Source organism: Lasioglossum baleicum, chromosome 12, assembly GCF_051020765.1.
Source record: "Lasioglossum baleicum chromosome 12, iyLasBale1, whole genome shotgun sequence".
Classification (NCBI taxonomy): Eukaryota; Metazoa; Arthropoda; class Insecta; order Hymenoptera; family Halictidae; genus Lasioglossum; species Lasioglossum baleicum.
In genome coordinates this window covers 15,757,712-15,773,679 of record NC_134940.1, presented here as the reverse complement: position 1 = coordinate 15,773,679, position 15,968 = coordinate 15,757,712, and the positions used below count along the sequence as shown (strand labels likewise).

The 15,968-nt window shown below is 42.6% G+C and overlaps 1 protein-coding gene across 6 annotated transcripts in view; it reads left to right on the top strand.

Annotated features, from left to right (window-relative positions):
• Nucleotides 1-1,053: 1,053 nt before the first annotated feature.
• Nucleotides 1,054-15,968, top strand: part of Osa (trithorax group protein osa) — a 21,184-nt gene continuing 6,269 nt past the window's right edge. Inside the window, exons 1-20 of one of the 6 annotated variants that reach the window (XM_076434517.1) lie at nucleotides 1,055-2,178; nucleotides 2,352-2,474; nucleotides 2,565-2,768; nucleotides 3,082-3,141; nucleotides 6,696-6,828; nucleotides 6,933-7,031; nucleotides 7,112-7,434; nucleotides 7,530-7,917; nucleotides 8,003-8,128; nucleotides 8,210-8,391; nucleotides 8,602-8,643; nucleotides 9,656-9,853; nucleotides 10,688-10,907; nucleotides 11,893-12,069; nucleotides 12,914-13,024; nucleotides 13,210-13,369; nucleotides 13,682-13,940; nucleotides 14,473-14,638; nucleotides 14,737-15,047; nucleotides 15,138-15,377. In XM_076434517.1, the coding sequence (XP_076290632.1) occupies nucleotides 1,339-2,178; nucleotides 2,352-2,474; nucleotides 2,565-2,768; nucleotides 3,082-3,141; nucleotides 6,696-6,828; nucleotides 6,933-7,031; nucleotides 7,112-7,434; nucleotides 7,530-7,917; nucleotides 8,003-8,128; nucleotides 8,210-8,391; nucleotides 8,602-8,643; nucleotides 9,656-9,853; nucleotides 10,688-10,907; nucleotides 11,893-12,069; nucleotides 12,914-13,024; nucleotides 13,210-13,369; nucleotides 13,682-13,940; nucleotides 14,473-14,638; nucleotides 14,737-15,047; nucleotides 15,138-15,377 (4,362 nt within the window). In that variant the 5' untranslated portion in view covers nucleotides 1,055-1,338. Of the gene's footprint in view, nucleotides 2,179-2,351; nucleotides 2,475-2,564; nucleotides 2,769-3,081; nucleotides 3,142-6,695; nucleotides 6,829-6,932; nucleotides 7,032-7,108; nucleotides 7,435-7,529; nucleotides 7,918-8,002; nucleotides 8,129-8,209; nucleotides 8,392-8,601; nucleotides 8,644-9,655; nucleotides 9,854-10,687; nucleotides 10,908-11,892; nucleotides 12,070-12,913; nucleotides 13,025-13,209; nucleotides 13,370-13,681; nucleotides 13,941-14,472; nucleotides 14,639-14,736; nucleotides 15,048-15,137; nucleotides 15,378-15,968 lie in introns of all 6 variants that reach the window. The other 5 variants (XM_076434518.1, XM_076434516.1, XM_076434521.1 and 2 more) reach the window with 5 other exon arrangements.

The following is a 15,968-nucleotide window of genomic DNA, read 5'->3' as shown; positions in this document are numbered from 1 at the left end:
GGAATCGAATACGTAAGCACCGTCAATTTTTCCTTTAGGAGTAAGTTCTTGTATATATATAGATTCCCATTTCTTCTTTTTTTTGCTTTCTCAAAAAATGTTAAGTTAGGGCATATTAAAACGCATTCAGATACGAATAACTTTGAAAATTTAATTCATAGAGGATAATTCAATGATTGTGTCGATAAAATTACGAAAACGTAGCATTCATGTTTGTTTAATATGTTGAAGCAGCGCTTCTCAACCTTTTCACCGTGCGACCTAACACATTTGTTCGTATATAGTACATTTCCTGTCTGATAGTACTGCGACATGTTCGTATATAATAAAGACCACAATCACTGTTTACTATATAAACAAGTGAAATTTCATTTTCTTTGCAAATGAATCACTTTCATCGCATTAGCGCGAGGAAACAATTATCGTCTCTTGGTCTTACAAGTTGAGAAACGCTGGGCATCGGCGAGTTTTTTTATGGAAATCATATGGACACAGAGCATCCTTATATATAGAGGCGAAACTCCTTTCGAAACCTTTGATGTCCGTAATCCAATCATTTTGAAAAAGATCAAAGAGTCTGCAATATCGTAAAAAACAATTTATTTTTATCGTGTTACATATGTAACCGAATGTTCTTATACATCTAAGACGAGTTCCATATCTGTATTGTATAGATATTAAGGCGTTTTAATAACAAAATACAAATATTTCGAACAAGTCAGTCAAAATCGTCAAAATATCTCTGAGTAAGCACTGAGTAATTCAAATGGTAAGTCAAATATGTGCAAATATGTAGTTCCGAAGCTATATTCATGGTGAACAAAATATCGTGTAGGCATATGGTAGGCATGCGCGCTTGAATACAACGTTCCGAGACTATATTCACGATGATCCATTTCCGGACGCATGCGCACTAGGAGAATTGGTTACTGAGAAACTCCGGAGTTTCTTTTCTACGTAGAATTCTCTGTGGATGGATTCTCGATAGAAACCGTGATCCGAGGAAACATCGTCGCATTGTAAACGATGGTTTAAAGGTAGAGACGACTGCACGGCATAGCCGCGAGATGGCGTAATAAGTACGACGCTGCTTTTGACGTTCGCGTACGACTTTTTTTTTTGGTTCCTTCTACTTTGAAAACGGCAGGAAGCGAAAATTGTTAGTACTGTGCTTAGTGCTTACTGGTCTGACTGAGGATGTGGTGGAAAGTGTTGGGTACGATAGGAGAGATTCAACCGGAAAGGATTTCGATTTCGAGCACATAGTACGCGAGACACACGAGGTCCCGCGATTGGCCAGTTTATGAGACGACGATGGCTCCGTGAGGAGAGGAGAACATGGCTGCGACGCAAGCCGAGAGCCAACAAAACGATGTGAAGCTGAACGAGTCCGTGAAATGCGCACAGAAACGTCCGCAAGTCGGTGGGAATAGTGCGAGTGTTAACGCGAAGCAGCAGCTGGATCCAGAGCCGGGTGATAAAGTGCCCCGGGGCGCGGCCCAGCTGCTTAAATATGTGAATCGCGGCGGGGACACGGGTTTCGAGATGAGTCAATACCGCGAGGACATTGGTGGACACACTGCCGGTGAGGTAAAATCACCCAGAGAGGCTGGCCAAGCGCCTCAAGAATCTATCGGCAAGCAGGAGCCTCTCGACGCGCCCGGTCATCCGAACCATCCCGGACATCCGTTCACGTCGAACGTAATACGCGACTACTCGGACGAGTATACTAACAAATCGAACGAGTTTCCCTCCAAGTCGTTGACCGATTATCCGGCCAAGCAGATACCGGAATACGTGGGAAAGCATGGAGATTTTCCAGGGAAACAATTGGAGTATCATGGTAAACACTTAATACATGAAACCGAAAGAGTCCACCGAGCAGACATGGAAGAGCATTATGCAGCTTCCAAGATTGAATCCCGATTGGCATACGTAGGGGCTACACCGACCAGCTTCCCGGGTCAGCCAAGGTTTCTCTCTGGCCAAAGTATATCGCAGGCCACTGGCCCGACCCCGACGTTAAATCAGTTGCTTCAAGCATCTACGCCAGTGCATCGGTTTCATGGAAATTATCCTGGCATGGGACCGGAGACTTATCAACAACCCTGGCCTATTCAACGACCACCGGTTGTTCCTCCAGTTTATCCTCAACCTGGTCAACGACCACCGCAGACGGTAATTTCTTTAGAATTTTTCTATATATAACATCGTAGAAATTTTGTTCAACAACGGATGGAAAATACATTCTGTTGTATGGTCGATCGATGCGCCTTGCTCTATCTCTCTTCTAAGTTAAATATTTTCGATTTTGTCAAATATCTAAAAAAATACTGTTCTGTGAAATATAGGGGTCACCAAGATTACACGCTGGGCCTGGAGGACCAAGTTCTCCGACTCCTATGCCATATCAACAATACACGCAACGTTATTCTTCTCCTTCGAGACCCCATGCGCCGTATACTCACCATCAGGTAACATCTTTGCATTTATTTTACAAAAATCTATGGTAATACATGAATTTTCCAAGGAACAGGTAATTAATGGTAACTTGTATTTTTTAGATAAACTCATACACCACGCAAACCAGTCATCCTTCCAGTCTGTACACAGAGCAGAGGGGATGGAACCAAGGTGGACCACCGAATCCACCACCACCTCCATCCAATCAAGCTAATCCTTCCAGTCAGTCGCCGCAACGTGCTCTTTCTCAATCTCCTGCACCACCACCTTCAGCATCTCCACAACCACAATCTGGCCAATCACAGGTAATTTACACCTATATAAAATTCATATCTTCTGTTTATTACCTAAGTACTTTCCTTGTGATGGAAGTTTTCATGATGTGCATTAAAAAACCCGTGAAATTGCGTGTACATGATGTTGAACAGGAAAGAAGGTCTATAAGATAATATTACTAATCGTAATACGTGCATGTACAATTTGTAAAAGAGAGAAAATTCTGGAATCTGTAGAAAAACAAACAATCACATTCAATACGCTTCTGTAGCAAAAGTATTTCTTTGTGGTTACATGTATAAATCATTACAAACATTACATAAGTGATTTTTGTGTTTACAGAGTTTCCATAATCTGCAGCAAAGATCCACAACACCGAATACTCAAGGAATCGATTCAGGGGTAAGTGTTTTTGTCTCTTACCAACCCATCAAAATAACAAAACATATTTAGAGGTCTCTCTTTGGTAACGCGTCGATCCTAAGTCGTTCGAATGAAAAATTTCACGCGCCTAACCTTGAGCCGTAACTTTAGCTTAATAATAGAGCACATGCGCGTGAATGCACGTGTACACACGTGTTATTGTTATTTGCTCTTCCTTTTTCTCTTTTTTTTTCGTATCAACCGATCGGAACTTGGAAACAATTAGAAAAGACAAAAAGAAGCATAGGAATAGAATCTTATGTGGGACGGTATTGCCGACATCGCGGGGCAATTCTAATTTCACGTTGCCATGAAGTGCCATTTGATCTTGGATACAGTGGACGGAGGTACTTGAATACTTCCCTCGTGAAAAGAGCAAGCATGAGTGAGCGAAAGGGAGACCTCTCGAGTATGGCTTGGCTACGGCAGGAGGGGCAGGGTGTGGGAAGTGGGGATGGAGAATAAGCGACTTGTAGAGTTCGATTAGGGCGCGAGTTGCGCGGCCGCTGGAGCCCCAGATATTAGCGACTTCCCCTTCTCTCTCTCTCCCTCTCTCTCTTCCCTCCCCCTTCCTGCCCTCCCACTCGCTCTATCTCTATCGGGCACAGTCACTCAGTCTCTATACCACATTCTGTTAGTGTAGTGTAAATGTACGTCAGCGCGCATATGTGCGTGGTCTTTCTCTCCCTCTCTTTCTCTGTCTCTGTCTTCCTCCCTCCGTATCCCTTCCAAACGCGTACATTGCACACGAGTATGTATGCGCATCCCCACTCCTCTATGTCCGAGCTCTCGCTTCTTCCAATATAGATGGGCGGGTTAGTGAGAGGCCGATGTGCAACATAGGTTACACGAGCATAGGAGCGAGTAAGAGAGCGTGCGTATGATTCGCCCGGATTGATGGTGGGGAGAATACAGAATATATCCGAGGCAGTTCTCCCCCACCACCGGTTCTGACGTTTTATATCGTTCAGCTATATTCGGTTCGTTAGATCATGCAACTGTCACTCCGCGACATGCTATCGAACTTCTCGTATTCCCATGACACGGCTGAAAAGTGTCGAATATATTTTAAACGCTCGATGAACGGTTCAGTCTGTGTGACATTAAAAACGGGCTATTGGCTCTTGTATATAATCCAATCGTACTTCTTTTCCCATTGAAATTCTTTGCTCTACACCGATCTAAGAATTTTCCGTTTCACTGGTCTTCGCTCGAAACGATAATCTAGCTTCGTTCTTTCTTGTTTTCTCTTCGACGTTACGGTCCCAATAAACCGTTGCTCAATTGGCGTGCTCTTTCGGATGTACATGTAGTTCTCTATAGTAAAGCAATTTTTCAGAAAGGTTGACTCTAATTCAAAACTGTTATTCTCGTGCCGTTAAATCTGTCCTGCAACGATAACGTTGTTACAGCATTAACAGATAAAAACATTATTATATAATATCCGTAATACCATCCACGGCTACGTAAATATACCCACATTTTATCATCTATCTCGTTGCGTATAGTCTACGTTATAACGGGACAATACGAAAGAGTCCCTCCCATTTCCTATTTAAATTTTTCGATTCTATCGTCATGTTCGAAATTTGATTATACGAGTACACATTTTAGTGTTTGATATAGGTTAACTCGAATCGATAATTTCGATATGTTTGCTAAGCGCGAATATTACAAGTTTCCGTTGGCTATAACGAATCGAGAGAATCGAAGGGGGGAGAATTGAAATGCAATAGGCAGACCCGTCCGGAAACGATAAGAATATCAAGGAAATTCGATTAATAGATTTTGCAAAAAGGGAGTAGTTGCACCCTCGTACTGTTTGGACTTCGGAGTAGTTTTCTCTCTATCGCATACTCTCTCGGGGTTTTTGGAGCACACGGGTGCTTTTCAAGCGGCGAGCGACGGAAATGGCCGACGGTTGCCGAACGCTTGCCGCGCCACGAAAGAACGCCCTCCAACGAGCAGCAGCTAGACGCGAAATCTTGTAAACCGAAGTCACGGAACACGCATTCGATAAAAAGAATCACGTTTTTTTCGTTTGCCCTCTGGCCATGTACACGTACGTAGACGATCAACGCTCCGAAATTCGAGTCTGTTGTTTCCTCGTGGACTCCTGATCCGATCGATCGCGAGAGCTGTTTCCCTGATCGAGAATATCGGAGGGTTGTTCCTCACGATACGAAACTGCTCGGTGGGACTTATTGACACAACATGCGATGGTCGAGCGAGGCACACGGTGTGTGAACAATCAGTAGGCAGTTCTATAATGTACTGACAATGTTATGACCGTTCTCCTGCGGGTTCCGTCGAAATCACCGACTCTCTCTCTACAGCACATGATCCGAGCGTGGATCTCTGTCGTCGTTGTTAGGCCACGAGATTCCCGTAAAAACATGTGAAAATCGTACGGGGAGCATACGAGTCGTCCACTGTCGGTTTTGTCGTAGTGCGCGCGGGGTAACGCCTCTCCTTCGATTCTCGCGTCATGCCGAGAGTCCTTGTGCCCGACACTGTCTATGCTATATGTTCCGTGATCCATCCGAGGAAGTCTCTAATCGTCTTCTCTACGGATGAACTGTCCACTGTCTGGTAGGTGTAATGATGTGTTCTTTTCATTCTTTCTTTCTTCCATTCTTTCTCTATCCTTCTCTCGCTCTCTCACTTCACTGTCGTGCTCTCTTTCTCGCTCGCTCTCGCCCGTTTCCCTTCTTCCATTCTCTGTATCCTTGTTTCTATCTCGCTTACACATGTTCGTCTACCGTGTCTCTATCCATTTATCTATCTTCTACTCACCTTCTTTCTCTACCAGCGTACTCGCACAGTCTGTCTCTTTCTCTCTCTCTCCCCCCTCTCTCTCTCATGCTGTCCCCTCCCTCCCCTGTTCCTCGCCCTTCATCCTGCTCTCTGTTTATCTTTCTCTCTCGTTCTGAATGTATCATTGTAACGACCTGTGTGAAGTGTTACGTGTGTATATACGCGAACGCACATTCAAACTAATAAATATCATGGATACATGTGCGTGTGTGTATATGACGTGTTATGTTGAACCGTACGATTAGTACCTATGTATATAGCGAGTGCCGCGTGTATAGTGTGTATTCCTGATTTTACTCGTGGTCAAAATATGACAGCGAATAGATCGTGTTGTGTGGAATAAGCGTGGACGTTCAAGCGTCTCGCGAAGTGGCCTTTCTTCTGACCAACGCTTTTCTAACGAAACTTTTCGTTTTCCTTTGTTCGATCGTTGCCTCTTTCGTGGAAACGTTGATTTCTCGATCGTGTGTCGAAAAGATGCGGATTAGTGATCGACACGAAAAAATAACCTGTTTTAAGATCGTTTGAAAGTGATTTCTGTGTACATAACCCTCATTTCGCAGACTTTCCTCTACGACCAGATAGCTTTTCCATATGAACCTAACACCATATATGCCCATAGGTAGTACAACATACCCTCGCCCTTTAATTCTCTCTAGTTATATTGCAAGTATACTTTGACTTTACAGCGGGTTACATTGTTTATTATATTACAGGAATTGTCCGGGCAAAACAGTAACGATAGTTCGAATGGACCAGCTTGTCCAGGAACACCGAACTCGCAGGGGATGAGACCAACCCCTTCACCTACAGGATCCACAGGTTCTCGCTCGATGTCCCCTGCTGTTGGTTCGTATATTCTTTAATTTGTTCTGTGGCATGGATATTCGAAAAGGAAGAAAATCAGAATAATATTTCATTGTTGTCGCTGCAATCTGTTTTTCTTTTTGTAGGCCAACAAAACGTTGTTCAGATGCCTCCACGCCCGTCGAGTAGCCAGTCAGATGGTAGTGGACCAGCACGAATGAGTCATTCTCCTATGACAACTCAAGGTAAATAAGAAATATTTTGCGAAGAACAAGAAACAGCTGTATAAAACGTATAAAAATGTTGATTTCCGTTGTTCCAGTAGCATACCAGCAGCCGTTGGGTCCTTCGCCACACATGCACACCTATAAAATGAATAACACCGGTCCTGGTGTGGTTCAGCCAGGACCCGGTGCTACGAATCTTGGCGGGATAAACCCTATGGGTGGTGGAATGGGATATGCAGCTGGTGGAACGGCTGCCGGTCAGCCTGGGGGTTATCACGCGCAAAGTACCTATCCTCCTCCACGTCCGCATGTACAATTTCCACAGGGATATCCATCGCCAGCAAATTCACAACCACCACCTAATAATCAATACCAGGCTCCCAACAGACCCAATAATTTGGTGCAATATCCTCCGTATACGGTAAGTTTATAAAACAACTTCAAAATTGTGTCAACACAGAATTATACATTTTCGTAGCTCTGCTATCTAATTATACCTTTTTCTCGTGGTTCTAGCATAAAATGGGATTTAATAGTGTACCGCCAGGTATGCCACCCAGTCCTGGACCGCCTCAGGTTTATGGGAGTAGCAATACAACCGGTATGGTACCTCCTGGTACGCCTGGTGTGACTGTGATCGGCAATATGGGACCTCCAGCTAGCTCCATGGGCCCTCCTCCACCGTCGCCCAATCACGTCAGTAGTCAGCCACCTCCGACAAGCTCGGCTGTACCGCATTTACACACTCCAGCAGCTACACCACCCCTAAATCACGAGGGAAGTCCAATGCCTCCACCGAGTACCACTCCTAATTCGCATCCTACTTCAACGCCAACTTCGACGAGTCATTCGGACCTTACCACGGAAACCTCGAACGACAACGGCATAACAACCACGGCTTCAGGTATTTTTATTTCGAAATTCTTTACGTTGCTTTTTCATTGCGTCGGTACGTTATCGTTAACGATGTATGATCTGATTTTTTAAAGTAACATCATCGATTAACGTCACATCCACTTCGAGCGGTACTGTTACATCTGTAATAACCACCGGTCCCGATGGCACGTCCTTGGACGAGGGTTCTCAACAATCTACACTGTCAAACGCATCGGCTGGTCAGTAGAAAGCTTTAAGAATACGTCGACGTTACTTCTTCATTCTTCTGACAGTATATATTTATATTTCCTGTTGTTTAGCTTCTGGAGAAGACCCAGCATTTACACCAAAGGTACGGAAAGAAATGATGGGAGGGTATCACAGCCATCCAGCCACACCACAAAGTACAGTTCCGTCGCCTGGTGCCGCGAGTATCAATTCGATCCACGAAGAATATCCTGACATGAACAGCCCTGGTTGGCCACGTACACCTGCTAGTCCTGTATGTATAGTTTCGTTATTATAGTTCTTTAAAGATAAAAAAGAATTTGATATAACGTTTTTCTACTTCGTATGTATATTTGTATATTTAAACGTATGTTTGTCGTTTTCACTATCAAAATTTAAAAAAAAGAAAAAGATATATACGTTCAGGGTAAATAATTTTACACCGCAATCTTTGGGATCTTTCAATATTTTATATATTTTACAGGTTTTTAACAGTCATGTGCCTCAAGACCCGTACAGATCTAAGGTTACTGTTTTTCACTATAAGTATTAACTACACTGTTACGAAAAGTATGACACACATTGAATGCTTCGAGCTTTGTTTCATTGCAACAAAATTTTTGTATTTGCTTCGCAAACGTAATTCGTGTATCACTTCAACATTCATTTATATGTTTTTCATTCCTCATTTCTGTAGATACACAGGATCTGATCTAATACACAAAAGCGAGTACGATATGCTGCGCGGAAATCAATATATAGTAGAATTTATTCATCCTCGGATTAGTTTTCGGGAAATCGAAGTTAAAAATTCACTGCATGCCTATGCTGTTACGGCGAAGTTACTGTAACATGTATCGTGTGTGTAAACAATGTCTACAAACATTTACCTTTACTAATAGCATAGGGATGCAGGGAATTTTCAAACTGTTGATTTTCTTGAAAATTAAAATGAATACGAACAAATGTTATTCACGCCGTGCTCACTTTTAGATATCAATCGACCAGAACCTGTGTATATGTGTATAGCGTCCGTTCGTTTGTGTTGTTAAAAAGAATAACAATATGTTGCCCGTGTTATTCGTATATTCTTTACGATGTAGTGTTCGAGAAGTTGTTGGATAGCGGTTACATTATCCTGCACGCGTCTGTATATACGCGTAACACGATCATTAATTAACCTTGGCGAAACACGAAATCATAATGCGTTACCGACACGTTTTATCATTGGGCGAGAACATTTTTTTTTTACGTTACTTTGCTTTTCGCATAGCTGCATGATATACATTCGATACGTTTCGTTTTCGAACATAGAACTTTCAGGGAAAAAAGCACTCATTGCATGAAAGATTTGGGTTGTAGCAGCACTCGACCAAGTCAAATAAAAATATTAATATGGCGTCACGTTTGTAACATACGATATCTGACAAATGTATATATAACATCATACATCGTTAGAAATAGTGCTCTAAACGTTTCAGACTAAATGTTGTGGAATAGTACCGAGGTGGCTAAATCTCTAATAACGATTATTACAGAAACCAGATAGCTTGGCGAAGCTGTACGAAATGGACGACTCGATGGAACGAAGAACATGGCTGGACAAATTAGTTAACTTCATGGAAGAACGAAGAACACCAATTACAAGCTGTCCTACCATCTCCAAGAACCCCCTCGACCTATTTCGGCTATACCTCTACGTCAAAGAGAGGGGGGGCTTCATGGAGGTATGCAAGGTGCAGTGTAGTTCCATCTAGCCCTCGGTGTCTTTACGTAGTTTTTTTATTGTCTCTATATGTGTTCACGTTTTCTTTTTTCGTTTTGAACGTTTGTGTACACGCATCGAGGTGTCAGCTAACTGACAACTCGAACGAAGGCGCACACACACACGAGTTTCTCGTTTTATGTTTTTTCTTTTTGTTTTAGTTTTCCTTTTCCATATTTATGCATTTTAAAACGTATCGTCGGTTGTTGAAAACCACTGTGAACACGCTTCTTTCTGTTTACGCTGAATTGTGCATGATCACATTGTACTTTTTTTGCTGTTAGTGTTTCATTTTTTCCGTTTTATTTTCTCGTATTATAACTATATGAAAAAAAAGAACGAGAGAGAGAGAACAAAGAAGCTTTAACACGTCTTTTCTTGAAGTAGTCGTTCGACGCGTATGGAATGCGCCCTGATCTACGAACCTTGGTGCTATATGGAATTATTCTAATATTCAGTGAAGATAAACATTTTAATATCAATATAATTACGGTAATTCGTCTCGACTGTACTTTTTTGTCTGTTTCACTTTTTTCCATACTATTTCTGCATGGTCAGAAAAAAAACAATTTAAGTCGTTCGAATGCAAACAAGGCAGAGTTGGTTATTTTTCGTCAAATCGATGTTTTGTTTTTTCTTTTAGACTAGTACCTGTAACGATTTTGTTTTTGTTTCTGTTCCACGTGTAATTTTTCTTTTTATTTTGCGTTTTCGAGATGCAGATTTTTGCTGTTTGGATTTTACATTGATAAACACACGGCGCGACGCGTCTAACAGAGGAAAAAATCACGTTCATTCTCTATAGGTGACAAAGAACAAAACGTGGAAAGACATAGCGGGGTCGCTCGGCATCGGTGCGAGTAGTAGCGCAGCGTACACGCTGCGAAAACACTACACGAAACACTTGCTGGCGTACGAATGTCACTTCGACCGTGGAGGTGTGGATCCCCAGCCCATCATAAACCAAGTCGAAGCTGGCTCGAAGAAGAAAGGATCAAAGGGAACTGCTTCTGTACCCTCGCCGGGTAGGTGTATCAAATCATTTTCCGGCAATAGACGCACAAGTCAGAATTCACTGTAGTGGCACCGATAGTTGTTCGCAAGTATCTTGAAAACTAAACGAGACCGCCGCTAACGCGAAAAAGTTCATAATATCGATTGCTACAATATATTAGAGATCGCGGTTTTGAACTTGCACTAAAATACACGTGGTACGTGAACCGTGTATGTAGTACGAAATTAAGGATCCGCGTACACGGATCCGTATTCACGGATCCTTAAATTCTTACTGCATGGTTCACGTACCACTTGTTTTATTACAGGGTTACATTTCGTTGTACAAAAAAACTTCTTAGGACAAAGTTACACTGTTTAAAGGGCCACATGTAACGGTGTAAGGGAAAAATTTTCATGGTAATTTTTTTAAACAAGATTTCAAGGTCATCGATATTTTTTTAAATGGAATGAGGTATTTTCTAATACATCAATCGATGCAACTGGACATTCGTTGTAAAAAAGTACTAACCTATGTATGTCGAAAAGTTAGTAGGTCACGAGATATTTCGATTTAAATAACTCTAAAACACCATTACTGTCGTACTAAGACGTTAGCGTGTTTTAGAGTTATTTAAATCGAAATATCTCGTGAACTACTAACTTTTCGACATACATAGGTTAGTACTTTTTTATAACGAATGTCCAGTTGCATCGATTGATGTATTACAAAATACCTCATTCCATTAAAAAAAATATCGATGACCTTGAAATCTTGTGAAAAAATGACCTTGAAAATTTTTTCCCTTATACCGTTACATGTGGCCCTTAAAACAGCGTAACTTTGTCCTAAGAAATTTTTTTGTACAAAGGAAAGTAACGGAGATATTTAGGTATTCTGTTTCTTCGGACTCGCACTGTATATCCAAAAATCATCGAAACCCTAGGCAGTTGTTTAGCAGGTTCACCGCGTGACCGATGAAGAGACTTGATAAATAAATAGTACACGTTCTTCAGGGTCTTCCAATTCACAAGATTCCTTCCCTGCTGCTGGATCGAGTAATGCTTCCATGGATGGTTATGGAAGTTACCAGAGTGGTTACACCGGCGGTACACCTGGAGGACCTTCTTCGGAGTACACGCCTCCTCCTCCTAGACCGCCCAGCCAGAGCAGTGCTCCCTCCCCTCATCAAGGTAACTGGCTCACATTCTATTCTATTATTCATGTTAGAGACAACGTATTAACACGTTCAGCCTCCCTCTAAATGAACCTACAGTTAAACTCTTTTCACGGGTATACCTGCGGGTTAATCAATAACATTTGGGGATAGGATCAAGTTCAATATCTATCTGAATGCAAGTCAATTTCAATAATCAAGTTTCGTTTCAGTACAGTGAACCCTTCTATAACTCGGTGCAAACATTGCGATTTGTATTAAATGTCATTTAATTTGATCTGATCTGTACTAATTCTGAGTTTCTCGTAACGCGGTACGAATCAATCACGCTGTAGGAGAGTTGAATGTACTCAAAACCCGAAAAAGTTTCACTGAGTATACTTGCCATGTAATCATTTTATACAAGCTGGTTTCAAGCTCTGGAATGAGTAGAAAAAACGTACATGTAATATATTAGATGATCCCATCTCTAATAACTAGACCGCGGATGTTTATGCAAAATAAAAATTGACTGTGCTAATTACAAGAGGCAGGGGCCAAACAGAAAAGCAGTTCTTTCTTTAATCATTTTAATAAGTTGGAAATAGTCTGTTGATATTCTTAAACTCTGTTAATGTTTCTTCTGATTTAAATTGTACAGACCCAATTTTGTCATAAATGCACAAAATCCGCAGTCTACTAATTACGTTCGTCGACCGACGCGAGAAAAAGAAATTCGGTTCTACTTGGAGAATTTTGAGATTTCGACCGGGGCTGAACTTGTTGAGTTGATGTATACATATACGACGACAGTGACATCAACCTGATAGTTGTGGAATCGTGTGAAAGGAATAGCGGTTGAGAGAATGATATTCCGACAGGTGGTTCGAACCAGGGCGGGCAGAATAGCGCGAAACCGTTCGACAACAGTGTGGGACGCTCTGCTCGCAAGTCGAACGCGGCGCCCTACCCTGGTCCACTACGAACCCCAGGTACTTCTCTCTTCCTTGTGTCCTTTCACGACTTAGAACGATGTATATGTTTCCCCATTTTAGCACGTCCTTGTCCGTTGTTTACTGCCTGTTAATTGTTACTTTATTCTCTTATTGTTATCCGGAAACGCATGTTACAGACTAAACATCATTGAACAACTGGAAAATATTCGTTTGTGTTTAAGGTATACAACAAAGCAGTTACCAGAACACAGGTTCCTACCAAAACTATCCCCAGGATCAGTATATCCGCCCTCAAGGAAACACCCTATCTCAACAGGGAGAGTTCAATCAACCTTACTCACCGAGGTCACATTATTCACCTTACGTACCGGACGTCGACAGGTTAGAACAACGAAACGTGCCAAGTACTTTTTATACACCCTCTACAGTAGGTTCTCGCTCGTTGCATTCCCGAGCAAATGTCGGTTCCAACCTATTGGTTCTCGATGAGTAGAAGGTGCTGATGTAAAAGAAACTTCAACCACAATTTTCTTTGTTATGTATAAACAATTTTGCGGCAAGTTTCCATTACAAATGTCCACCGATCCAGAGGTGTGGATTCACCCCTAGGACGGATCACCATTACCTTCTATACACCCTGTACACGAAGCAAAGGTGTGAAAAACCGTTGATCACCGTTTACAAATTTTGCAGGGGTTATCCTGGAGGGAATATGCCGCCGAACAACGCCAGTGGACAGGATATATACAATAGATATAGTAGTAGTCAACAAGCTGGAAGCTACCCGGCTGGAACACCGCCCAACGCCAGAAGTAACAGCTACCCGTCTGCGCCGCAGACACATCCGCCTACTGTACCACAACAAACGGCTACCAGTCAACCTTCTTCACCTTCCCAGCCTTCCGCTACTTCGTCTTATTCGTGCCCACAAGATTATTATCGACAGGAACAGGTAAATATTCGTTGCCGCGAGAAGTTCCTTACGAGCCGTTCGCTAGCAGAAACTGCATCGAGGTTTGTTTGCTTGGTGATTGCGGGCCAGTTCGTTGTAGTCCTTGCTGTGTGCTCACTGAAGGTGTTTGAAGGTCTTTTACTTGTATCAGCTGTGTATTTAGTAATACAAGAAGATGGTGTTGAAAGAAAAAAGGAAAGCGACAGTGGGCGTTTCCGGTGGAATATGTTTAACAAATGATTTATTAAAAAATGAAACGGGATGCGGAAACTTTACAAGAATGTCACACGAGGACTGTGAAAAATTACTCGGTATAATTGGATCTTAATGCGTCCACACGTGCCTTGAGAGTTCGTGAACAGATTCTTTGATGTACCGCTCACCGAGCGAACACTGTTACAAGCGAGCTCGCTGTCAGCTGATCACAGTTCACTAAAATGTTCGCACTGTTGTTGGCACGAGCTGTTCGTCAACAGCAGTGTGGACTCATCATTGGAGTATCTTATCGACTATGATTTGCTTTCGATCGAAGGGAGGATATGGAGCTCCAGGAGGGACACAAATATATTCAGGAGGCGCGAGTGCAAACAAGAACATGCCTCCGCCACCGCCAGGTCCAAACCCGCCTAGGCGCCATCCTGATTTTGCCAAAGACCAACAGTATCCTCAATATAATCAACCAAGACCAACGTATCCAGGTAAAACGATCAGTATTCGATAAATAAATAGCGCGACAGTTTGATGTGTTATGTCGTTGAACGACACATTCTGTAATGGCGATACTGCGACTCCCCAGGATGGCCAAATACAACCAACCAGTACAACAGCAGTAGTGGGAGCAGTAGGGTATCATACACATCGCAGCAACCGCAATCGCAATCACAACCGCCACAGCAACCATCGCAACAACCGATGCCACCGGTCGGTCCTGTGCCTGCTACCCCTCCAGCAGGAGCAATCGCTAGTAATCAGCAATGGGGTAATCAGCAACCAAATAGAACTACTCCTCAACCGACTCTGAACGCTATAGCGCACGCCCCTCCCCCGTGGGATCATCGATACTCGAATCAACCGTCCCCCCTTTATCCTGCACCTGGTAATCACCAGGTACGTGCTTACATGTGTATGCGATAAACGCATCATTCATTTAGAAACATAATGGCGAAACACGTTATTACGTAACCTGCTCATTCGTAGACTCAGCTCGGAATCAACCCCATGATAAGTCAACAACCTACATCGAAAAGAGAAATGACATTCCCTCCTGACAGCGTGGAAGCGACGACCCAACTTATTTATAAGCGGCGGAAACTGACACGAGCCGACGTTGCGCCTGTCGAAGCTTGGCGCATAATGATGGCTTTACGATCTGGCCTATTAGCTGAAAGTTGTTGGGCCCTTGACGTACTAAACATATTATTATTTGACGACTCTTCTGTAAGTGTCTCTTCTTTTTTTCAATCATTCTTGTTTCGCGAGAGAATACAGGGTGGCTGAAAAGTTCCCGGAATTTTTTAAAACATTTCAGCAGCATAAAAATGCCGCACAAACGAATGAATCCACACACTTGACCGAATAATAAGTTTTATTAATTCATTAACAATGAAATGAACCAAAAACATTTACAACAAATGTTCGAAATTGCCTCCGATTGCATTCGATACATTTACGGAGCCGTTTTCTAAAATTCCCGATGATATGGTCACGCACTCTTCCACCGTAATCTCGTCCCCGGCGAAATGATGACTTAAACCCCCCCCCCCCCCCCCTAATTTCACATGGACTACAACATATTTCATTTAGAACAAAATCGACGATGGTGCCTGCAAAAAGTGATCGATTTGGCATGGAATGACCCGTAGGGGTTCGACCGTAAAAATTGTCTCATCCATGAATAGAACCATCATCAGGCGATCACCAGCGACCATCGTCGGGAATGTTAGAAAGCGGCTCCGTAAATGTATCGAATGCAATCGGAGGCAATTTCGAACATTTGTTGTAAATGTTTTTGGTTCATTTCATTGTTAA